This window comes from Chionomys nivalis, chromosome 16, assembly GCF_950005125.1.
Source record: "Chionomys nivalis chromosome 16, mChiNiv1.1, whole genome shotgun sequence".
Classification (NCBI taxonomy): domain Eukaryota; kingdom Metazoa; phylum Chordata; class Mammalia; order Rodentia; family Cricetidae; genus Chionomys; species Chionomys nivalis.
Window position 1 is genome coordinate 13,470,100 of NC_080101.1, and position 25,392 is coordinate 13,495,491.

General features: G+C 35.2%; 1 protein-coding gene across 4 annotated transcripts in view; it reads right to left on the bottom strand.

Moving 5' to 3' along the window:
* The window catches only part of Sntg1 (syntrophin gamma 1), a 357,578-nt gene that overhangs the window by 22,342 nt on the left and 309,844 nt on the right, over positions 1-25,392 (bottom strand). For all 4 annotated transcript variants that reach the window (XM_057790678.1, XM_057790676.1, XM_057790677.1 and 1 more), the window contains 4 exons: positions 10,889-11,005; positions 8,872-8,943; positions 4,028-4,180; positions 956-1,048 (listed from right to left, as the gene is read on the bottom strand). In XM_057790678.1, the coding sequence (XP_057646661.1) occupies positions 956-1,048; positions 4,028-4,180; positions 8,872-8,943; positions 10,889-11,005 (435 nt within the window). The remainder of the gene's footprint in view (positions 1-955; positions 1,049-4,027; positions 4,181-8,871; positions 8,944-10,888; positions 11,006-25,392) is intronic.

Genomic DNA, 25,392 nt, shown 5'->3' on the forward strand with positions numbered 1-25,392 from the left:
CCCTAAAACTACTGAGAGGGAATTCTTCAATTAATACCATCCTAGGCCATCTTTTGATAAAGGAGAGAGTAGCAAGACACGTTCCTGCAAATTGAAGACCATTGAACATGCTGTAGCGTGAATGAGGTTATTGGAAATAGAAGAGCTGGGAGATTACTTCCAACTGATAATAAAGAATGGAATACTCTAGTTTTTCAGATAATCCACCAGACTGACTATTCCTAAAGCTATGATTGTCCAGAAAAGTCCATTTTTTCCCCAAAGGTCATGAATGATTTGTGAAACACGAAACCCATCAGAATATTCAGTATTCACATTAAGTCATGTGTTTAAGGCAGACACTCATTTGTTAGAGTTTCCAAAACCCAAGCTGCACCATTCCATACGTAATTCTGAGACATTAACTATAAAAAAGTGTTCCTTATACTCATCATCTAGATTTAATTCAGAAAACTCGTGACAGAACTGACAGAACTCATCAAAATAATATCTATAGGAAAAAATTTTCTCAAAAGTATAAAGCTATATTTTCAAAGGAGAATAAATCTGTATCTACTATTAATCAACTGTTATCCATCTTTTTATCATCTATCATTAAAGTGACTGCTGCCTATCATCTGTCTTTCCTTTATTCGTGTTCTTTCCACAACCTTCCTATATGTCTGTCTCTATAAAATCTATCAATCAATATCTTTCTATGTTTATATGTATATAAGGACAGAGTGATATATATGTACTTTGGTATATTAATTATCCATTAATCATGCTTTATTAAAATTCAAAGTTTGCTTACGAAAAACACATTAAAATGTAAATTATGTTTCATGAATGAAAATGAAAATCTTAAATCCAAAATACAATTATTTTGAGTCCAGCAAAGACTTCAAAGGCTTTTCACTCATTCTCAGTTGACAGTGTTGTCGCTCTAACTCTCCTGCCACCCGGAACATATTACCTTTGTTGCCGCGTCATAGCAGATGAAACCCGTGCTGAAGTCAATCGTGAGACCCATTAGGTGACTCTCCAGCACACAAGCATATGTCTTGCACTGGGAAAAACAGAGAATACTGTTAGCTCCAGGTGATTGATATAGCATCGCTATCAAGGAGAATATAACTTCTCCATGCATGTAATACTTAGCATGTGCATAAGTGAGGTTCAGTAAAATAATAAATTCCTAACATGAATATGACCCTAGGTTTGATCCCCTGAATCATAATTTTACTTGTAACATTTGGAAAGATAAGTAAATATAGATACTAAAATATTAAAAAGACATATCTCATATATGAAACAATTTGGGCCTCATATACAACATGAAACATTTTTATAGCTAGTTTTCAAGTTTTCTTGAATTTCATTTCAAGCTAAATGGTTCTATTAGATGAACTATAATTATAAATAACAAGTGAGGGAACTATTTCCTTCAGCAATTTTCAGATGCTAATTTTTATATTGTATTTGTTTGTATTATATTTATACAATATATTGCCTATCATAAGTGCCTATAATTACGACTTAATATAACAAGTTATTTTTATCAGAATCTTATATACATATTATTAAAGCCTAATTTGCATTAAAAACTTAAATCTATGATAAATGTTTCTTTGGTGTTAAAACAGTAGATTAGAGGCCATACTTAATGGGTCAAAAAAGTAGATGCTTTGGTGTGATTGTATTTGCTTAATTCATGGACTTCATAGATAGCTGAATTCACTCATTAGTAATGTTTTAAAAGTAAGTCAACATTAAAGAGGGTTCAAGGCCACAGTGTTTACTTTTTATATGGTCTTAATTATTTGCAATTTCATTGTACATCTCATTAAAGGGAAGATTCCAGGTGAAATTGCATTTGTTATGGTGCAATAGAATTTTCTCATTTAGTTCAACTTTCCAAACTAAGTTATATTGCCTCAATAATCATTAAATGGAAACAAATAAATAGAATAAGTTGAGATCCAATAAAATGGTCCTGTATAACTTAAAATGTCAACAAATCTTAGTTTATTTAATTTATTTGTAGGATAAAATGTTTGTTTATTGTTTAATTGGTACATTTACATAATGAGAAGCTATTTTACTGTGAAAAAAATTATAAACAAATTTGCAAGACTTTTCCATAACTATATATTATATAACATCTGCAGGTAAAATATATGTAAGATAAATATCTTAAAGGCCCACTGGACATAAATTTTTACTACCAGATAAAGACACATACAGAATTAATAAAAATAATTTTAAATAAGTGTAATTATTTTTTACATTAGTATACTCTCCAAAACATATTATAAGAGGTAATTGTTGAAATGGGTTAGTATATAGTTATAGAACAAATGTGTCCTTGACTGTCAAAATTCATTGACCCTAGTAAAATTATAAAGCCAGTAATCTTAGCCTAAATGAATTACATCTCACATTAATTTTTAAGTTAGGAAATGTAAACTATTTTCCTAAGTTGTGGCTTTTATGGCTCAATATTCACTACATTTCTTTTTTTTTTCCTTTTTTTCTTTTTTTTTCACTACATTTCTTAAGTTTAATTATAAATTTAACTGATAATGCAGATTGTATTCAAAGTGTGTACTTTTATGGATCATCCTTTCAAATAAATATGTTAGCACTTATACTAAGTTTATTACAGGTTCAGAATAAAATATAAGTAAATAAGTATATTTGAAGGTAGACATCATCACTTTGTAGTCTTTGTAATATTAATTTATTTCAAAATAAAAACACTTTTATATATCATTTTTTCAATAGCATTAATCAAGTTATTAGTTTTCCTTTTGCACATTATTCATTTGTTCTACTTTTCCTATTATTGTATTTTACTATGTTGAGACAGGGTCCCATGTGGCACAGACCGGACTCAAATTACATTATAGAGCTGAGGATGACACTCAACTTTATTGACGTGCTTTTAGCTCCCAATTGCTGGGATTCTAGGTAAGTATTGCCAGGTACATATCTTCCTTTTCCCATATGTAATGAAACTGAGATAGTCACTCTATACACATTGAACAACATTCTTCCTGTTAGTGTATTCACATTTGTTAAAGAAATTTTATGAAAATGAAAAATCCAAGCCATTCAAATAATTGTACCCATTTCTAATGTAGTAAACAAAGAGAAATTATGAAATATAAACAACCCAAAAGTTGAATAAATTCCAAATATTTTCCTTTGATTTCTGTCATCGTATGTGTTTAAAAAATAACTGTCCATGTATGTTTGTCCTTGATCTCTGAGTCTATTGCAAGGGGCAGGAACCAATTTAACTTTGAATTTTGCTCTATCTTGTTCCAAGTCAACCATGAGACCAATTCTATGAGGTGTCTTGTTTCAGGATCTCATGTATTTGAGTAAGTTAAAGGACTCATCAAATCTGACCTAGATATGACTTCATACTGAAGAACTACAATTTAGTAAGTACCCACTGGATACTTGTGATTTGCAAAATGTAGTAAACTTCAATACATAGAGGAATAAAATAAGCAACCTCTAACAACAAATGTTTCCAATGTCACGATGTGAGCCATCTAAAGAAAACAGTAAAGGAAAGTGGTATTTTTGCTACAGTGGGAAGAAGGGAGAGTCAGCAAAGTTGCTGTGAAAGGGGTATGGTAGGAAGCCTTAGAAATTATGAGGTTCACCATGCATGAAGTAACCTTTGAAGAAAGCTTCACATACTATGCTTTGCTTTAAAGGCAGAGATGAAGGGAGGCATCTAGAAACTAGGTGGTCAAGTCTACAGAATGGAAACAACCTCATAAATAATGAACTACAATCAGAGTATTTTTATATAAGATTAAAATTAGAGTAATATTTATTAGGAAGTAGACTGTAAAGGCAAAATTATGTAAAAAGAACTTCAATAATATGGGTAATCATTCATTTTTCAATAACAGTTAAACATTGAATGCATTTGAGATGGGGGCAGCCTCACAGAACTGTGCTCATGTATTTGTGAACTCAAGTGAGTGGTTAGATCTCCCCAGGTACCACACACACAGGTTCTTACCTGTATCCGTTCTACTTCTAAGAAGGTGGCTGTTTGGAAGGCTCGTTCCCACTGGGCAAGGTCACTCTCTAACTCCACTGAGAAGTAGAAGTCCTCCCCACACTCAGACTGCATAGTAAAGCAATGTTTCCGCCGATCCAGCAGGTCACTGTCCTGATGAAAACCTGGAGTTACACAGGCTGGCATACATCAATTCATACTCAGCACAGAAAATACCTACCAGTGCTGCTTAAAACAGTGTGTAGATTCTATAAAACACATGAAATTCTGTACTGTCATTAACCTTATCAGAATACTCACTACAAACAAATTTCAAATTCCACACCTGTCACGATTTCTCTTTTTAACTACTGATGCTCATCCACCAGAAACGACTCTAGTTTCTGTTTTTACTAACAAAAGAATAACTACTACAGTGCTTGACACACAACACCTCTCTCTGATTGCAAAACAGCCTGACATACAACCTTGCGAAGCTGTCTCGACACTGAGATGGAACAATGCTTCTGATGATGTTGTAATCTTTCATAGGCATGAGAGTTTCACTGAAATGGTTTTGCAAATTCTTTAAAAACCATGAACTCATAAAAAATTAGGAAAAACTTGAACACAATTTGTCTACCCCAATTACACTGTATACTCCCCAAAGCAAACACTTTATTTATGTGTACTTTATTTCATTGTGTCAAAAGATTTTTCTCCTAGAAATTTCTTGGTTTGGTCCCAAGTTTTCCCTTAACGTGTTTCCCTAAGCCAACACATTTCAATTCCAGGGTACATCCCAAATTCAAAATATTTATATATGAAAAAGTATAGGACAACAGGCTGTACTGTTTTGATACATAATTTGAAATATTTGTTCAGTGCACTAAAAATTGTTAAAAGGGTAATTGTTACTATTAAGTCTTTGATCGAAGACTGCATTCAAATGTATGATCACTAAACAGTGGAAATGTATAAAATCTTTGACTTTAGCAATAAGTTTGAAAAGAATATCTATCTTTTTGCATCCCAATTTGATACTGGAAGAATAAAAGAAGTTACTTCCAGTATTGTAGAATTAACTCTAACACTTGATGAAAACATTCAGTGAGCTATGAAGATGCCATAGGCTCCGTCTAAAGGGAAAATACTAAAGGCACAATGTGAGTGCAGCGCAAAGGTAAACAGGTGGCCAGGTGCTTTTAGTGATTTGTAGCATGTATTATATCCATGGAGTGTCTCAGTGACAGATATTGAATAAAAACAGCAATAAACATGCTGGCACGATTATTATGAATGCAAGTATAAAACTGTCATGTGTGGTGCATCTGCATGGGTTCATAAGAAACATGAACTGAACAGTGGCTGAAAAGGAGATTAATATTGAACATAAAGTACAAGATTGTTCTTCTTGAGTTGTTAGTTGAATGGTAGGGTCCCCAAATCTACCAAAACAATAAGGTCTGTTCACATTGTTCTTGCTTGACTCTGAGAACTTGAAGATAAGACCCAATTGCTGAAGACAACACACATTTTGGACACATAACATATAGGAATCCAGTTTGAACCAGGTAAAACACACACACACACACACACACACACATATATGGCCATTTGATCCTTCTTTGAAAACACATTTTAAATAAGAAAAACCTTATAGCTAAAACCATGTAATACTAAAAAAATGGAATTGTAGTTCTTAGTGATTAATGCCTGGTGTGTGAGAATTATTCTCCAATATCCTTATATTTGTGCCTTTTGGATAACTAGCTTTTACGAAGAAGCTTACGTAAGCTTTATTTTTTAATTATTCTATGGGGGTTTGCCTGAAGCATCCAGAAGATGAAATGGACTGAATCACCTGAAAGTGGCATTCCAGTTAGTTGTGGACCACCATCTACTCCTGGGACTCAAACCTAAGTCTTTGGTAACTGCAATCAGTACACTTAACTGCTGAGTTATGTTTCCATCCTTGTGAACTTTTCCTTTTACATGTTGTAGATGTTTTTAAAAAGGAGTGGGCACCAGTTTATTTAAAAGACTCCTTTTCTATCTTAAATATAATTATTAAGTCATCTTTCGGATTCTGCCGTACAAAGCTCAATGGAGCATAGTATGGTAACTTTCTTCATATTTTCCTTTTTTTAAATTTAATTATCTTAATATCTCACTTTCTTAACCACTCAACATTTTCTGAATCTTTCAAAGTCTTAAAAACATGACTGAGCAAAAAGTGTTCCTGTAGTGAATGCAGGTAACATTGAATATGTGGTGAATGTTGAATTTTCTAATTTTCACTGCTCTTCCTAAGTATTAGTATGAGCCATTAGTTCCATGTTTTGTGGGGAAGCATGCTGATCACTGTTGGACCTGCATGTAAGATATTCTTACAAAATGGGTTTACTTACTACATGCATTTTGATAGAAAGGATGCTTTGGGGTCAAAATATTCACAGAGTGCTCATTGGTACATCTTATAATATCTTTGGCTTGCTTCATAGTCCCTTTCTAAAGAAAGACTCTGGACTTTAGAGGGTGATTTACACCATTGTCTCCTTAGTTGCCTACTGTCTCACAGTTGTTGTTATGTATTTTAAAAAAATTCATATACTTGTCAAAACACTTTATGCTGGCAGTCATGATTATATATACTCACTACCTCAGTAATTGGTTTATTACTGGCCTACCAAAATATTTATCATAGACATATAGTTGACAATTATAAAGAAGTCATTGAATGCCTGCACCGTATCGCACACTGTCTTGGTGTGGTCACTTCCCACCTGGAAAGCATGTGGCATTTCTATTTTTTGAAACTTTGGTTTGAGTAGAATAAAGCAAAGCATAAAACATCCACAGAATTTGAAAATGGTAGAGAGTGACAGAATTTCTTCGAAGTTTTAATGAGTGTTCACATCAAAGTTCACTGCCACTTCTACAAAATGAGGATGGACTCTGAGAAGATTCATGAAGATAGACTAAAAGTTTTGAGATTTCAGGAGGTTAAGAAACAAGTTCTATGGTGTTAAGAATGGATGAGAACTGCTACATTGTTCAGCTACTGACATGACCCCCCCTAACCTGAAGGCATTCATGAAATGTAAGGACCTCTGGAATGTTTGATTATCAAAACTCCTGATTCAAAGTGGTTTTATATTCACATGCATAGATAGTATGTATACTTAATAGGAATTGGAAAATTTGGGGTAATTTTAATGGTCTTACACTGAATTGAAGATTTGTTAACTTGTATATGTTATGCTGATTTGAATCGCCAATATATATTAAACTTATGAAAGTAAAAAAAAAAGAGAGAGACAAGTTCTAGAGCCAACAGTAAGGCTGAAGGTTTTATGGACTTAGAGAGGCTATAAAACATCCAATAACTTGCTATTTGTTTCAAGCATTTCTGCTGTGTAAAAACAAATTACACATTAAGTACAAGCAGTTAAAAAGATGCATAATTTAATGCTGTATAATTGCTGAAAACATGAGCATAAGTGAAAGGAATATGTTGTAACTTACGTAACGTTAGAAAATAGATAATGATCAAATGGAGTGAATTGCACAGCCATCACTTTTACCTGAACTAAAACTTGCTCTTTTCTCAATTTGCACGCAAGTTCTATATTCATTTTTTATGTTAATATTGATGGTAAGTATATAACCTTTTGAATTGGTTTAATAAATAAAATTCTATCTTCAACATGACATTTTCTAGTGTTCCCTTTCTTTTCAAGCTGAATATTTTGTATTTTTCCTTGTTATGCTTTTTTCTTTTCATTGTATATCTGCATGAAATCTATGAACACATGACTCAGTCAATATTGGGCTTTCTTGAACTCTACTCTGCCAACACTATTAATACAAAACTCTTGAATTTAGCTTCAGGCATAATTTTTTGGTCAAGTGCAGCAAGTAGCCCATTGTTTGCCAAAACAGCACAACAGTCTCTTGGTTATAAAGGAGTTTTTAAAGCCATTTACTAATAATCTTGCCCTCTGAAACCTCTTGAGGTTGGCCCCTACAATATCGCATACTCAGCACTACCATCTTGCAGGATCCTATTAGAATAGCCTAATAATCCCCATTTAAATCGTTCAATTCAAACACTGTTCTACTCCAAAGACTCAAAGTCTTTCAGATCTCTAAAGAACAGAATGGTCAGGTTTGTTCCTGTAATGACACACTCCTGATACCAAATTCTGCTTTAAGGGTACTTATATTCATTTGCATATACTACCCATAACAATAATACTAATTATTGTTAACCTTGAAAATACTTGTCTTTTTGATAACTAAAATGAACCTGTGATATGAAGAAAATGAAAGTTTGCTTCAAGATGATGTCATCTATCTCTATATATTATATTACATATTAGTATATGTAATATTTCCATAGCATCATGTTATAGATATGTAGACATTAAACCTGCAAAATAAAAATTTTAAAAAGAAACTTGCACTGATACTTCTTTCAAATAGACCACTTTAATTCTTACTGTAGTCTGTGTAAGTCATTTAAAATTTTTTTCAGAATTCCTGATGACTTGTTGCTATGGCAATTCTATGAGTCACACACAGAGAAATTAACTGATCTATGATATACAGTGATTATCAGATCCCAATGCAAAACAAGTATTTTCTATATTTAATTTCATGTTTTCTAATTTCAAAGACTTGCTTTCTGAGTAACTGTGTGTTTCTGTGTGTCCCAGTTTTCCTCCTTTAATTCTCATTTATTTTCTCTCTTCATATTTTCTTTTATTTATCTTTTGTCTGTATTCATGAGCACTTCATGAGTTCAGATCCCGACTCTGCAGAACAAAGCAGACTGAAGCTCCCGCCCTTGCTGCACATACCTTGAGAACCTTGCACATGATCTCACATATGGAGAAAGTTTTCTCTGCTCGTGTCCAATCCCATGTGGTCACCTTTAAAAGAAAACAGTTCATTTGCTCTAGTAATGCACTTCTGCTCCCGTCTGCTTCATCTGGATAATGGCATATTCACATATGCGTTTCTTTACTTTCTCCATCACTGATGGAGTTCATAGAAAGTTCATTCTACACCATTTGGGTTTATTCAAGAATTATGACCATTTGTATCCCTCTTTTCAGAAAGTATTTTGTAAGTAACACTTTCCATTTGACAAATTAAAATAAAAATGATTTGTGTACTCTCTGAACACATATATTAATGCAAGCAATATGTATGTATTTTCCTTTAGTAAGATGCAGGGAAGGACATAAAATATTAACCTGGATCTCAATAATTTAAAAATAAGTTGTTGATATTTAAAAAGCATTCCAAAATTATTAAGATATTGGGAAGATACAACACGACTGTGAAGATAGTTCCGTTACTTATTCTGAAATATTTTATCTCTCCAAGCAGAAGAAATTACTCAGGGAAGAAATACAGCAAGAAATATAAACATGTTTTTCTGGTACTATGAATTTTGTGTAGGCATAAACATTAAAAATAACAAGGATTCAGACTTGAAAACTCCTAGATCCTTTATATTATTAAACCTGTCTTTGAGCAGTATAACATCTTGTGTTTATAGCCAATAAATATTTGTTGAGTTTTACTTCTCGGTAAGGTACATGTTTTCAAAGCAAGGCTTTAAAGAAAGAGATGTGTAGACATGTTTAGTGTATGTCGATTATACAATATAACATATTGCAAACATAGTTCCAAAAGAACTACATTGTATAGAAGGTCATACACTGATTTGAAAGTGACAGCTTAATGCTGTAGCTGAACCTGAATATCTCAAAGACCCATGTATTAAACAGCTGTCAATGGTCTGTTATAGTTTTGGACATGGCAGAATATTTAGAAGCTGGGCTATAATTCAAGGAAGTTTAAATCACCAGAGACAAGAACTTTCATGGAGCATTAACAATCCAAGTCCTCTTATTCTTTCTATATCCTGGCTGCTATAAGGTAAGCAGCCTTCCCTGGCTTGTACTCCAACCATGTTATACAACTCTGCTCGAAGCCAGAGAAACAGGGCTGCATGGTCAGGGTTTGAATCCTCTAACACTGTTAGACAAGATGAACTTTTTTTTTTTTTTTTTTTTGGTTGGTTGATCTACCTATGTAATTTTTAACCACAGGGAAAACTAACGTATTTCCTGAAAATATTTTTCTTTCCCCAAGGTAATTCCATTTGATCTTTTTGTATTTTTTAAGCTTACTCTTGTTTTGCTGTATTAAAGTCGTTGGTTTTCTGACAGTCTCACTACATTCACCTGGCAGCCTTAAACACCCTTCTTTCCTCAATCTTCTAGCCTCTGAGAGCGAGGGCTTGTACCATCACACCTGCCTTTCATTTAAAGTTTTAACATCATAGAATTTGGCTTTACAGACCTAGACTTAATATTGTCTTACTATGTTGAGCTTTCATGTATTGTGGATTACTAAAATGTAAACACAAGTTGAACATTTAATGTAGACAATGAAACACTCCAAATACAGACTAAGGACACTCAAAGGGTCTGCAAATACAGAATTAATGTTTAATATTTTTTTTTAAAATCTCTTATCCTACCTATTACCTTTTCTTTACTTCTTCATCAAATTGTTTGAATTCCCTCACATATATGTGGGGATATTTCTTAAATCTTTCCCCATCACTTCACAGAATTTTTAACAATATTATGACTTGTTCTATTTAGAGGATTCTTAAGCAAAAACATCTAATTTCTTCAAGACTTTACATTTGACAAAACATTTTAAATAGATATTAACTATTTACTAATTGTGCTGTGCCTCATTTTCAAAACGTATTGTTAAATAAGCATCATTTATGCCATGTCAGTCTCCTATCAGCATCTCCAAGAGCTCAAACATTTGGCTGCAAGCACTTACTGGAGGTGACGGGAACCTGTAAAGACAGGAGCCCCTCAGGGCGAGAAAGACAGGTGTGTACACACGGTCCTGGAGTGATTCCTGCTCCCGTGCTTCGCACCAACCCATGTAAACAATCTGCAAGGAAAGCAAGTGCTATTAACAGCCAGACCACACTGAACTTACCACAGTCTATTTGTGTGTCCTGTGCTGTTATAATTTCATGAAAAATTATCTAATTGACTGATGCCAAAGTTTACCATACCAGTCTTCCCATCAATGATGGGTATGAATTACTCAAAGGTGTTGTTGTCTCATGCCAACTGGCATGAGATACTTTCCCACTGATTCCCTTTCTCTTCCTGCTCTTAAAGTTTTCACTTAGACTATTAACTGAACTCTTGATTTTCCAATGATTATTATAATGAATATGCTCATAATATAAAAAATGTAAATGAGCAATAAAAACCTTTTTGCTGTCTATTGACTATAATGCATGTCTATATCCTCTGGCATCACAAGATAGAATGGTTAGCATCCTTGTTCTGAACCCTAGCCTCAGGAGTAAAGGATATGCTCTCATATTTTAAAAGTTAAAAGAATTTTGAGATTCATTTTTCACATATCAATTTGCTGATAGTAGTGCTGGGTCTCGTTGACTGAGAGATCAGTTTCTATGGGAAAATCATGGGCTATTCCTTGCTCCTCAGGCTCTGCTGTTAAATATGGGACTCAATCGCACACAAATGTTTTAAATATTATAGTTTTATCAAAAGACACTTTATTGATTCTGTATTGGAAGATTCTTCTTACCTCACAGGTTTTATGTTGTTGTTGTTTTTTAATAACTTTTAGAGACTGATTCCTCAACTTCATTCTTTGCTATAAAACCTGCTATGACCAATAAAACATTTAAAACACAACAAAGTGTAGCTGGTCTTAGTGACCAATACACTCCCCAGAGGTGTAGTAGGACTCTGAGAGAACTCTCAGCCTATCTGTCATGATTATCTAACTGCTAATACTAAACTACCAGAGGCTTGGGTCTTTCTCATGTCCACACCTGGGTTTAACATGGTTTGTATGAAGTATACTATGGTAACGATTGAAGAGTAATAACAAAAGAACCTGCATAATAGTTTCCACTTACATACAGGTGACCCCTACTTCCCATTGCATTGTTTTTGCTGTCTAAAATGAATGGGATTGTACACTATCTTAGTTTATGTAACAACGTCCTTGTGATTGTAAAGTATCAGATTTAACATTAAGAATTGGGATTTGTATCTTCTCCTTCAGAGTATGTTTTGAAATGTATGTTTTGAAATTTACACTATAATTAAACTCTTCATGGACTTTTCAGTGTCTAATGAAATCATAAGATATAAGCACAAAATGTTATTTGGATTTATTTTTATATAATTAATAGAATGACATCAAACATTGAAAGCAATAGTTACTTTCATCATAAAATACTTTTACTTATATATATGTTTATACATATATACATGCATATAGATATATATTGACACATTGCTGTTGATTATTATACTCTTTTTACTCTTTTGACTTTTGGGGGACACCACCACCCAACTCACAAATAAACACACAGAGCCTTACTATTACAAGTGAATGATTAGTCTTAGTGTGGTTTGTTTCTAGTCAGCTTTTAAATTATCCCATCTATGTTTTGCCCCTGGGCTTTTTCCTTTGCTTCTATACATACATTTTACTTTACTTCTTTCTCCATAGTTTGCTGTGTAGCTGGATGTCTGACCCCTGATGTCATTTCTCACTGTTCTATCTTGCTCCTTCTTTTCCTCTCGGATTTCCCTTTCTTTTTATTCTCTTTGCCCTGCTATCCCCACCTTTCATTTCTCCTGTCTCTCTCTCTTTGCCATTCAGCTCTTTATTGGATCATCAAGTGTTTCAGACAAGCAAAGAACCATAGCTTCACAGAATTAAGCAAATACAACATAAAAGATTGAAACACAGCTTTGCATCGTTAAAAAATATTTCACAGGATAAACAAATGTACCACAATTTAAAATAATATTCTACAATAGCACATACATGAATATAAACAAGAGTTAGATAATATTTTCCTACTTAGTCTTTGCCGATTTGAAGCAAACTTCAATCATTTAGGTAGAAGGATCATCAACTGTGAAAATGCCCCAGCATATTAGCCAGAGATCCAGTCTATAGAGCATCCTAATTAACGATGGATGTAGAACATTCCACCCCACAATGGATGGTGCTAATACTATGCAGATATTCCTGTGTAAGAAAAAAGACTGAAGAAGTCAGGAAGAGCTAACCAATATTGTGATTGAGGGATTACTAAACACAAGTGTGGATGTGACTATCATCCCCCCAGAATCTTGGCATCCAGATTGGCCTCTTCAAGAGGCAGATATTCAATTCCAAGGAACCCTACCTCAAGTAAAACAAAGCATAATGTGGGTTGAATGCATAGGGCCTGAAGGACAGAAAGGAAGGCTGAGGCCATATGTAACTAATAATGCAGTGAATTTATGGTATCGTGACCTATTGCAACAATGGAATACCCGGGTTAGCCTTCCTGCAGTCCCAAAAAACTCATGTTTCTGGGAAGGATATATAGATCTTATAAACGAAGGTCACTAGCCATTCAGCCTGCACAAGAACACAAAGCAACTAACAAACCTTCAGAGGTACTAACAGCCTTGCCTTTAAAATGGTTAACTGAGAAACCCACATGGGTTAAACAATGGCCTTTAACAGAAGACAAACTGTAGGCTTTAGAACAGCTGGTACAGGTGCAATTAGATGCTCACCATATTGAAGAATCAACCAGTCCTTGGAATTCTCTTGTTTTTGTTGTTAAAAAGAAATATGGAAAATGAAGAATGGTGACAGATCTAAGAGTTATCAACAAGTTTATCCAACCTATGGGCCCTCTTCAGTCTGAAATTCCTCTGCCTTCGCTATTACCAAAAGGATGGCCTCTTCTAGTTATTGATTTAAAGGATTGTTTCTTTACTATACCTTTACAAGAAAAGGATTGAGAAAAATTTGTTTCACAGTGCCTACTTATAGTAATTCCCAACCTACTAGGAGATATTAGTGGACCATCCTCCTATAGGGAATGCTCAATAGTCCCACCATGTGCCAATACTTTGTAAATCAGCCATTGCAAATAATACACAAGCAATTTCCAAAGTCTATAATTCACCATTACATTGATGGCATCTGACTCAAATGCAGATACTTTAGAAAGAATGTTTGAAGAAGTAAAAAAAGTTTTGCCTAAATGGGAATTACAAATTGCTCTTGAAAAAATACAAAGAAGAATTCTATCAATTACCTAGGTTACAAAATAGGTTTACAGAAAATCAGAACACAAAAGGCAAAATTAGGAGAGAACAGTTGTGGACTCTTAATGGCTTTCAAAGATTGTTAGGAGACATTTTCAGTCTATGACCAGCTATTGGTATAATACCTGATCTAATAATTCATTTAAACAAAACCTTAGATGGTGTTAAGGACTTGAATAGTACCATATAATTAACAGCTGAAGCAGAAAAGGAATTGACAATTGTTGAGGAGAAATTATAGGAGGCACATGTGGATAAATTGAATCCAAATCTTAATTTTATTTTAGTCATACTGCCTTCTAGAATTTCTCCTAGCAGAAGATATTATCTTAGAATGGATCTTTTTACCACACAAATGAAGAAAAAAATTAAAATCTTATGTGGAAAAAAAATCTCTGAATTAATTATAAAAGGAAAGTTGAGACTAGCAGGTAAAGACCCAGCAGAAATTATAGTCCCTTTTACTGCTGATTAAATTAAAAAATTATGGGAAGACAATGAACCTTGGCAAAAAACTTGTATTAATTTTTTGGGAGAAATTAATAGCAATTGTCCCAAAAGTGATAGAATTAATCTTATAAAGAGAACTACTTGGATTTTTCCCTGAATTGTACATGATGTACCAATACTGGAGCCCATACATTTTATACAGACACAAATAAATCAGAAAAAGCAGGTTACAAAACAGAAGATTTATGTAAGGGGGAACAAAGCCCTTATAATTCTGCCCAAAAGGCAGAATGCTATTCTCATGGCACTAAGGAATTTTAAAGAATCTCTCAATATAATTAATGATTCACAATATGCAGAAAAAGTTGTTTTAGATACTGAAACTGCTGAATTTATAGCAGATGATATACAATTGACTTCATTATTCATACAGGTTCAAGATATAATGAGGAATAAGCTTTGTCCCATCTACATAACACACAACCAATCCCATATGGGTCTGCCAGGTCCTCTAGCATAAGGAAATACAGAAATTTATCAATTATTGATTGGAAGCATGCTGAAGACCTCAGAATTTCATAAGAAACACCATGTCAATAGCAAAAGTTTAAAGAAAGAGTTTTCTATTACATGGCAACAAGCTAAGGAGATAATAAAGAGATGTCCTACTTGCTCTTTCTATAACCAAACACCAAACCCAAAGGGTACTCAAGGGAATAAAATCTGACACATGGATGTGTTCCACTTTACAGGATTTGGAAAATTAAAATATGTACACCACACCATTGACACTTATTCAGGTTTTCAGTGGACAACTACCTAGAACTCAGAAAAGGTTGATTTAGTAATCCTGCATTTTTTAGAAGTTGTGGCCATCATGGGTATACCTGCACAAATAAAAACAGACAAAGGTCCAGCATATGTGTCTAAGAAAATAAAACAGTTTTTTGCTTATTATAATATAAAGCATATTACAGGTATAAAATAACTTTGCATAGTTGTACAAATATTGTAAACAGAAATAACAAATATAATTTGAACTTGTATCAGTATACAAGAAACCACACCAGTGAAAATTATATCCATAAATAATAGCTCACAAGTATTCATTCTATTACTCACTATTATTACTATTACTAGTGAAGTTCACACTAAATTACCTATTATCCCATTCAATCTTCCCTTTTAAGATTTCTAGGCCTATATAATTTCCACCCCAACCCACAACCCTATGCGAGTAATAGTCAACCCCTAAATGGCTTCTCTAACCTTGAGGACAAACTTTGTCAGGAGAATGGAGGTTACTTTCTAGAATTGCTTCCTGCTGTCATGGGGGTGATGTTTTTTCTATGGGATCCTGTAAAAGTAAAATGATTGTGGCTTGCTCAAATTCTCTTGAACATTTCTGCCTCAATCTTTTTTTTTTTTTGAGAGAGAACTAATAATCACATTTATTCTGGAAAAAATAAAATATTTGGACATTTGCATTTATACAACCAAACAACTCACCAAATGTAAGAACAAAACAAAGTTATGAAAGTTAAATACCAGTAACAAAATTCTAATAATATTTTTATTTAATAACCTGAATTGTCAAAAATCATTACAAGTAGATTAATTCCCAATTTTCTGAGAAACCTCCATGCTGATACTCAAAGTGTTTGTACAAGTTTAGACTCCCACCAGCAGTGGAAATGTGTTTCCCTTACTCCACATCCTCTCCAACATAGGCTGTCATCAATGTTTTTGATCTTAGCCATTCTGACAGGTATAAGATGGTATCTGAGAGTCATTTTTATTTGAATTTCCCTGGTTTCTTGATCAAATAATACAGATGACAGACCACTTGGTCTGGACAGGGTAAAAAAAAATGGGTAGTATCCCAAGAGCTCCCCAAATTCCTGTAACTACTTTTTGTTTATGGACACAGGCTATAATCTGCAGAGAATGTCCAAGAGTCATCTGGTTTTTTCACAGGTCATATTTCACAGTTGCTCTGAGCTGGGCAAGTAATCTCTATCTTTTAAAATTTAATAATACTATGAGTGAGTACATCCCCTGTTCCTCTTTTTGGGTCTGGCTCACCTCACTCAGGATAGTGTTTTCTATTTCCATCCATTTGCATGCAAAATTTAGGAAGTCATTGTTTTTCACTGCTGAGTAGTACTCTAATATGTATATATTCCATACTTTCTTCATCCATTCTTCCATTGAAGGTCATCTAGATTGTTTCCAGGTTCTGGCTATTACAAACAATGCTGCTATGAACATAGTTGAGCATATACTTTTGTTGTATGATAGGGCATTTCTATTTGTTTTCTAGCCATAAATAAAGGACATTGAGCCTATAATTCGTGATCCTAGAGAAGCTAAATAAGAAGGTGAACCCCCCCAAAAAAACATATAGGCATCCTCCTGAATATTAACCTTCATCAGACGATGAAAGGAGACAGAGAAAGAGACCCACACTGGAGCACCGGACTGAAATCTCAAGGTCCAAATCAGGAGCAGAAGGAGAGAGAGCACGAACAAGGAACTCAGGACCGCGAGGGGTGCACCCACACACTGAGACAATGGGGATGTTCCATCAGGAACTCATCAAGGCCAGCTGGCCTGTGTCTGAAAAAGCATGGGATAAAACCGGACTCGCTGAACATAGCAGACAATGAGGACTACTGAGAATTCAAGAACAATGGCAATGGATTTTTTTTTTAATCATTTTATTTTATTTTTTTTTCTTTTTTTTTATTTTTATTCTTTTTTAATTAAAATTTCCACCTGCTCCCCGTTTCCCATTTCCCTCCCCTCCTCCCAAATATTGCCCCCTCCCCCCACTTCCCTCCCCCTATCCCCACTCCTCTTCTCCTCCCCCCACTCCATTCCCCCTCCCTCTCGATACTGAAGAGCAGTCCAAATTCCCTGCCCTACAGGAAGACCAAGGTCCTTCTATCTACGTCCAGAAAGGTGAGCGTCCAAACAGGCTAAGCTCCCACAAAGCCAGTTCATGTATTAGGATCGAAACCTAGTGCCATTGTCCTTGGCTTCTCATCAGCCTTCATTGACCGCCATGCTCAGAGAGTCCGGAATCAACCCATGCTTATTCAGTCCCACGTACTGGCTTTGTGGGAGCCTAGGCAGTTTGAATGCTCACCTTACTAGACCTGGATGGAGGTGGGTGGTCCTTGGACTTCCCACAGGGCAGGGAACCCTGATTGCTCTTAGGGCTGACGAGGGAGGGGGTCTTGATCAGGGGAGGGAAATGGGAGGGGTAGCGGGGAGGAGGCAGAAATCTTTAATAAATAAATAAATAAATTAATTAATTAATAATACTTTCTGTAATTTTTTTGTGGACCTCAGAGAATTTAAGCTGTTTGACTTCTACCACTATAATCAGAATACGCTATTTTATAGGTTTCCCTCTTGCTAGAAAATGCATAACTTGACCTTCCACACTTTAGATGAAAGTCTACAGCAGTGGTATATAGTATACATAGCTCAGGGATGTATCCATCTCCAGAATGCTCTTTTGCAGTGAAGAAATACAGACAGTATACATTTGGGAATAACTACACACACCCCTAATCAGTTTATTCCTTTTTACTTTACACTATATTATTGCCATAGTCATGTTTCCCGTTGTCTTGATGCTTTTGGGGATTGTCATAAAATGTGGAACATTCAGCCCAGTATCCACCAAAGACAAGATATTTTGAACATTAATGGCTGTAACTCGTCAGGAGGTTTCATTGTCTACCTTGTCATAGGTAACTTGCGTAGCACCTCTTCCACTGCAACCTAGGGAACCTGACTACCTGTCTGATCTTCACTCATGTTAATCCTTTCATCCTTTGGTGAACTGCTCGTCAGCCTAAAGACTATCCAAAGGCACACAAGTGCAAAAGTTAACTTTGGATATTTTCATTAGGTACTCTAGGTTGGTGTAAATTTTGTCCTGCTTGTCATCAGGTAGCCCAAATAAGTCCTTCCCCTACCTTGCCTTTTTCCTATTTCCTCTATGTTACTCTCTGACTTTATTGACACTACTTACTCTTATATCTGTCAAAGCTTTTCAGACTTTTTGAAGATCTATCCCCCCTCAAAGGGTTCAATAGAGCTTCTAAAGCTCCATATATGCCTTGAGGTTCCTGCTGGATCAAACCTTATCTCTGTGAACAAAGGTGTGTTGGTCCCAGTGAGCTTGGGTTCAAACACAGGTTCTCTTATTCTAAATTTCCTCAATAGCACCTTTCCCTCTCTATGGTCCTCAAACTCATGATATTTATGGGGACTTCAGAGGGAGACAACTAAGTTCCTAACGATGTTGATAAGCTAACCTATTAGGTACTGAATTCCTTTATACTGTCTCTGGCTTTGCAGCCTTTATCTTAAGGCAGGGGTGGGGAGTTACATTATTCAGTCTAGCTGCTTCCCCATGATTTGCCACATCCCACAGCCTCAAAACCTAGACTGTGGAAAGCTCTTTCATTACTTGTTTAAAACTTTTTCCCAAATCTAGTTGCCCAAGCTATTCCCTGATTACTGTAGTTACTTACATTAATCTATTGTGTTCACATAAGCATACTGGATTCCAGAACCCACTTCTACCTTTTCCCTATTGTAAGTTAGACCCTGCAAATATCTTTTCACTCTCTAAATTCTCCTATGGTTTCTAACTTCTAGAATGCCAGTAAGTGCTTCTAAGCAGTTATCTAACTTGTAAGCTCTTTCCATCTAGCCCCCAAGCCAATACCTCCATTTCATCCTCTTGTTTTTCTAACGTACCAGACAAATTATAGGATAATATAGAAAACGATAAAGTCTCCCTTTCTTGTTGCAATCCCTACTTTACACAAACAAATGCCTTTTTAAAAACCTTATCAGGCTCAGATGCATTTCTTCCTAAACACAATAGAGATCACACAAACTCTGATGCAGCTTGCCAACAACTCAAGCCTTGTTCACTAATCTCAGTGGCTGCCAAATTTCCTCTGAACATTTAAATATTTTCAAGGCATCTCTATATTCCCATGGTGGACCCCAGTCATCAAGCAGGCATGCCACTCCTTACCACCCAGACTAAGACTGCCATACCGTGACTCCTCCCAAAGACACTCCTAACCCTGTATCTCAGACTTACTTGCCAGCCTCACCAGTCATAGCAAGAACCACACAACTGCCGCTATAACAAAAAGACACACCAATAAACATCATAGAGAAAAAGCTGACTATATTAGAATTTCCTGCATGGCTACTTGCAAATCAGGCTGCTCAGTCGAAATTGCATGCCTTGCTACCTTGAGCCAGGACCATGCATTCATTTTTCCCCAATTAATCTTTAGTTCCATTCTGTTCCCATTCAGATGCCAATTATAATGTGTGAAAATGTATCTTCTAGGGAGACACAATAAACATCTCCTCTTTCCATATAGGAAACCTGTAATCAACCAAGGTACAGATAACAACAAAGTTCAATTTGGTCAACTATAAATACTATTGGGGATGCTTATAAGAATAAAAAATGAGGGGTTACTTAAAGGAACAAAAATCCTCAAAGACAGTTGCATCCCTAACAGCCTACCCCAGCATAAATAACTTACAAAGTCTGAGAACCTAGAGCTGGTAAGCAAATTAACCAACAAATTAGATGCATACGGAGTGTTCACATTCAAACTTTGACATTCCTTGCCTAGTTCTCATAATTTCATGTCTGTCACACAATGCAAAATTTATTTAATACAACTTCAAGCTTCTCCGTAGACTTAATTGCATCAATACTTTCTAAAGTACAAACACAAAAATCTCTTCTGATGTTAAAGATAACCTTTAAATTGTGAGCCTTTGCAAAATCATAAACAATATGCATAATTTCATTATGCAATTACACAATAAGAATTTGACTTCAAAAGAGAAGAAGTTTAATATAGTATAACAAAAGCTTAGCAGAGTTCTATACAACACCTTGAGCTATTATGGAATTAGTTGGTGTACAAGTGCTTTAAGTAAGCAGTGTTTCCAACTGTGTTGCTTGCAACAATTTTTGGTCTGTTTCTGATACTATTTCTTCTGGATAGTTAAAATTCCCTTAGAAGACATGCAACATTTATGAAATCTCCAATATCCTGTGTTCTCCACTGCAACTTTGGCTTTACCTTAACAGCTTTATGCCCAACCCACCCAGAAGCTCAACACAGAGAACCTGCCCTGGGGCACATTGCTTGCCTTCTGCAGCTCAAATTTTATTCAAGGTTCCATGCTGTCGTAACATTCATTTTGAACACAGTTTGAAGGGCTGCAATCCAATGTGACAGACCAGTCTCAGCTGTGGTTACAGGAGTATGAAGCTCTTGTTCACACATGAGCAGACTGAGAAGCATAAGGTAAGTTTTCTTATTCACACTTTGCTTCAATCTGCCCGTTGGAATGTACCACCACTCTCACGGTGTATGCTTTATCCCAGCCAATCTTTTCCAGAAAAGCCCTCAGAGACAGGTCCAAAAGGCACTGGATAATCAAAATCCAACCTAGCTATTTACTAAAATTTGAAATCACTATTATCATTCGTGTTCTTTCTTTGATGAGGACTTTGAAAATTTTGTTTTACTCAGGAAGCTTCTTCTTTTTTTTTTGGATTTTTCAAAACAGGGTTTCTCCGTAGCTTTTGGTTCCTGTCCTGAAACTATCTCTTGTAGACCAGGCTGGCCTTGAAATCACAGAGATCCGCCTGCCTCTGCCTCCCGAGTGCTGGGATTAAAGGTGTGTGCCACCACCGCCCAGCTAGGAAGCTTCTTTCTTATGTTATGCTATTTTTTATTTCAAGGGTTCACAGTATTTTTTCATAATAGTTATCTATTGACTTTGTTTTGGAAATGCTTTCTCTAAGTTTTTGCTTTGCATTCTCATTTTCCACACTGCCTTTTATTGCAGAGAATTTTACTCTCACTGAAGCCCTGTATATCAATTATTTCACAGATTATTGTTCGGCTGTTTTATCGAAATCATCACTAAACACACTCAAAGTCATCTCTACTTTTTCCTTTATTATTTGTTAGGAGTCTAACAGCTACACATTTTATTCTTAGTTCACTGGCATGTCTTGTACTTTATGAAGTCACAATGTCTGTGTAGATTATTAAATATAGATATTCATTTCTCCTACTCTATTTGTTAAATGAACAAACTATTCTTCTCTTGAAGCACCATTATCTTTTTCAAAAGTCAATTAATTGTCTTTGTTGGGCTCTGAGCCTTCTAACATTCTCCATTGAGCCTGATGTCTGAGTCCCCTGATGTCACATTGCCTTACTTTCTAACTTTGTTGTTATTCAACATGTTTGTGAGTACTTTGAGCTTTTGTCTTTCTATATAAACTTTAGAGGCAATAGTCAATATTTGTAACAATATTTTGTAAGATTTTGAATGGAATTGACAGATTTTTAAATGATCGTATTTTTATATTTATTCATTGATTTTGGGAAACAAAGCATTTAACAAAGCAGAATGAATACAACCTGTGAAGGAGTACACAGAATGATTAATAATTGAAATAAATTCAAGAAAATAGAAGAAAAATTATTAATGACTTTCAAACTCAGTTGTCTACTAGAAACAGGTTCATAAATCTGTCTGTCTGTTTGCACAAGGTGAAGACAGACACGTGGCACATCGTTCTGCCTTCTCTCATCTTCCTTTATCTCTGAAACGATGATGGAAAAATTCCCAAAGTCTCTCCCAGACCTTCTGAAGTACAAATAAACTGGTACAGGTCAGCTTCCACTATTTTAATAAGCCCTCCAGATTATGGTGACAGAGTCTGCATCTTGGAGTGATACCTATTCCTTAAATATGGCAAAAGGTCACCTGATTATGTTAAAATATACTATACTTGGTATCCATTAAGAAAGATCATGGCTGTATCTAAGCAGAAGAAACCACATGGAGAGTGCTCTGGGACATGAAAGAGAGTGCAGGAGATATGAGGGATTGATGCCCAGAACATCTCCAAATAGACAGGAAAGTTCAAAGTTATTTTACTGTAGATTACCTCTGGGAAACCAAGCCAAATAAGCAGGACATTTTAAACAGAAGGCAAAACATGTCGGAGGGCATAACAAGGCCACAAAGGCAACAGAGAATATCCAAGAAAACTAAGAAATCTAGAAGGTGAGTCACTTCACTGGCCCTCCCCTCTTTCCATAATTTAGTTAGTCGTTTCTGGAATATGAATCCCTGCAGTTTCAAGATCCTAAAAAACATATGTTGGATGAAAGAGGCATAAAAGGAAGAAAAAACAAGACAAAAACAGGCAAACTCTGTAGGGAAGAACAAAATGGTAAGTAACACGCAATGCTTCCTACGGATTGTGCCAGTGAGAAGGTAACTAGGCTTGACCAGGGTCAAAGCAATAGTACACAATTTTATTTGGTTAGGAATAAAAGCAAATTCATTCATGAATAAGAAAACACCATTTGACATTCCAAATTATTGGTATACATTTTATTTCATTCACATTCTTTAATCAATGTTTATGAGCCACATATGTAGATAAAAATATAATTTAGACAATAAAGAGCTTCCTGGGGCAGAACAGGAAAGCTTGGCCAGACAGGAGAGTGATTCTGAGAGGGTTCTGAGACAGAGCTTAAAATCACTATGTGCAAAAATTGAATAAGTTTATCATACATGTTTATAATGTATGCATAATATGAGAAGGCTCTTATAGTTGGTAATTAGAAACAATAACGAATAAAATAGATATCAAATAACAAATTTATGAAAATTATCGATTTAATACATTGGATTTTTCTAAATTATTTTTTATATATTGGCAAATAAAAGACACAGAATTAAGTGATTTTTAACAGTCACTTTGTATGAAATCTATGAGGCAATCTGAAACATTTTATATTAAAATTCCTGTCTTTCTCTTTCTTGCTATAGATGTACACAGCCTCTCACTAAAGCTAAAATTTCATAGTCAGGAGCTGTTTTAAATAGATGTTTTCTAGGCTAAGGCTAGATAGCAATGGGCAATAGTGCTCACATTAGATGCAGAGGAGTCCTGGTTTGGTTGCACCTTTTCTCCAAGATGCTCTTCCTCACTGGAAATGCTCATCTTATCTTCAGTCTGAGTCAGGGGAAGGTAGGAGTGCCTCCCCAAGATTGAAGTCCTCTTTAAATGTCTTTTTGCTTAGCATTGTGCAGAGAATGCTATCTTCAGCACAAGTCACTAAACCTGCTTTTGATATTGTTCCTAGAGTTCTGGCAGAGCACAGTCCATGCTGGTGACACTATATGGCTTCCCAGTCACCTTTCACTTCCCTGGTGCCTTTTGTGTATGTTCATTGTTACTGCCTCTTTTCTAGGAAAGCACCTGGAAGGACTGACATTTAATCAAGGGTTTGTTCATCTACTTATTAATATTGATGTAGATTTTGTTCTCTGTCCACTGTTACTGTCCATTGGTAGAATCCTGGGTGACTATTTAACTCCAGGTAAAATTCCACCTCACCGATAACCCAGCCTTTGATGGCCTGTGACATTTACATGCACCCTGATGTCCTAAAGCCTGCCCTCCTTTCTTATTATAGAAGTTGAAACATACCCCCACAGTCCCTTCCAGCAAACTTCTACTTGCATTAAACCCATTATCAGTTGATCATGGCTTGAGTAATGCATTATTGAGCAATTTTTTTCTAAAGTATTTTTAAGACTTTTGCTGTGTAAGTATTTCTATAAAAGCTGTATTAGCAAAATAAATTTCACAGAGAACTGTCAATATGAACAATGTGGCATGATTAGTTCCACACACTATCTGTGCCTGTGCTTAAAAAGAATATCTTCACTTTAGGGAGAAAAGCATAAGATTGAATGTTAATTTTCCAATGAGCCTATTGTTATTTTTCTATTAGTTGTGTAAACTGCCTTTTCCTCTTGGCAGGTGCTCCCTGAAAACTCCTGCTGAACAGGAATTACTTCTTTAACACAAATTCTCTGAATTGGAGGCCAGGGCAATTACTCTGATCTGTCACAGTAAAAATAAAACTACAAAGGCTTCTCATAAGTCACTGAGATTAGGTGTTTTGGTATAAGACCAGAGCAATTTAGACAATCACAATCAAGAAAGAAAGGATACACACCTGTGTCCACACAGAAACAGAAGCAGAATTGTAAGCAGGGCAGGAAACACTGACAGAAGATTGGATGTATATTTTCTGGGCATATGCATCAATGTTCCCTAAAAAAAATGCCCTTCATAGAATGTTCTTGACAATGAAAACATTTTATCTAGATTCATGATTGAGATTAAAATCCAGGTTATTTTTACTTTTCTCCAAGATAAATATCAGATATCATGAAACCCATTGTTTCAACATTTATGAGTAACATTTTTGGTTGAACAAATATAATTTTCACAAGCCTCTGTCATAAACACTGACTGGGATACAGCAGTGAAAACACACAAATATGCATTTAAGTTTGGAAGAGTACAAACCAGATACAAGGGAAACTCCCATAAATCTACAAGAAACTGCAGCTAAGATTCCTAGCCATGGTGGATAGAGTGGATAGTTAGCCTGGATGGGCCATCCCCAGTGATCACATCAGATAAGTGACTACCCCAATTGTCATCAGAGAGCCTGCAACCAGTAATTGATGGAAAAAAACATGACCCACAGCCAAACATTAGGCTGAGCTCAGTGAATACTGTTGAAGAAA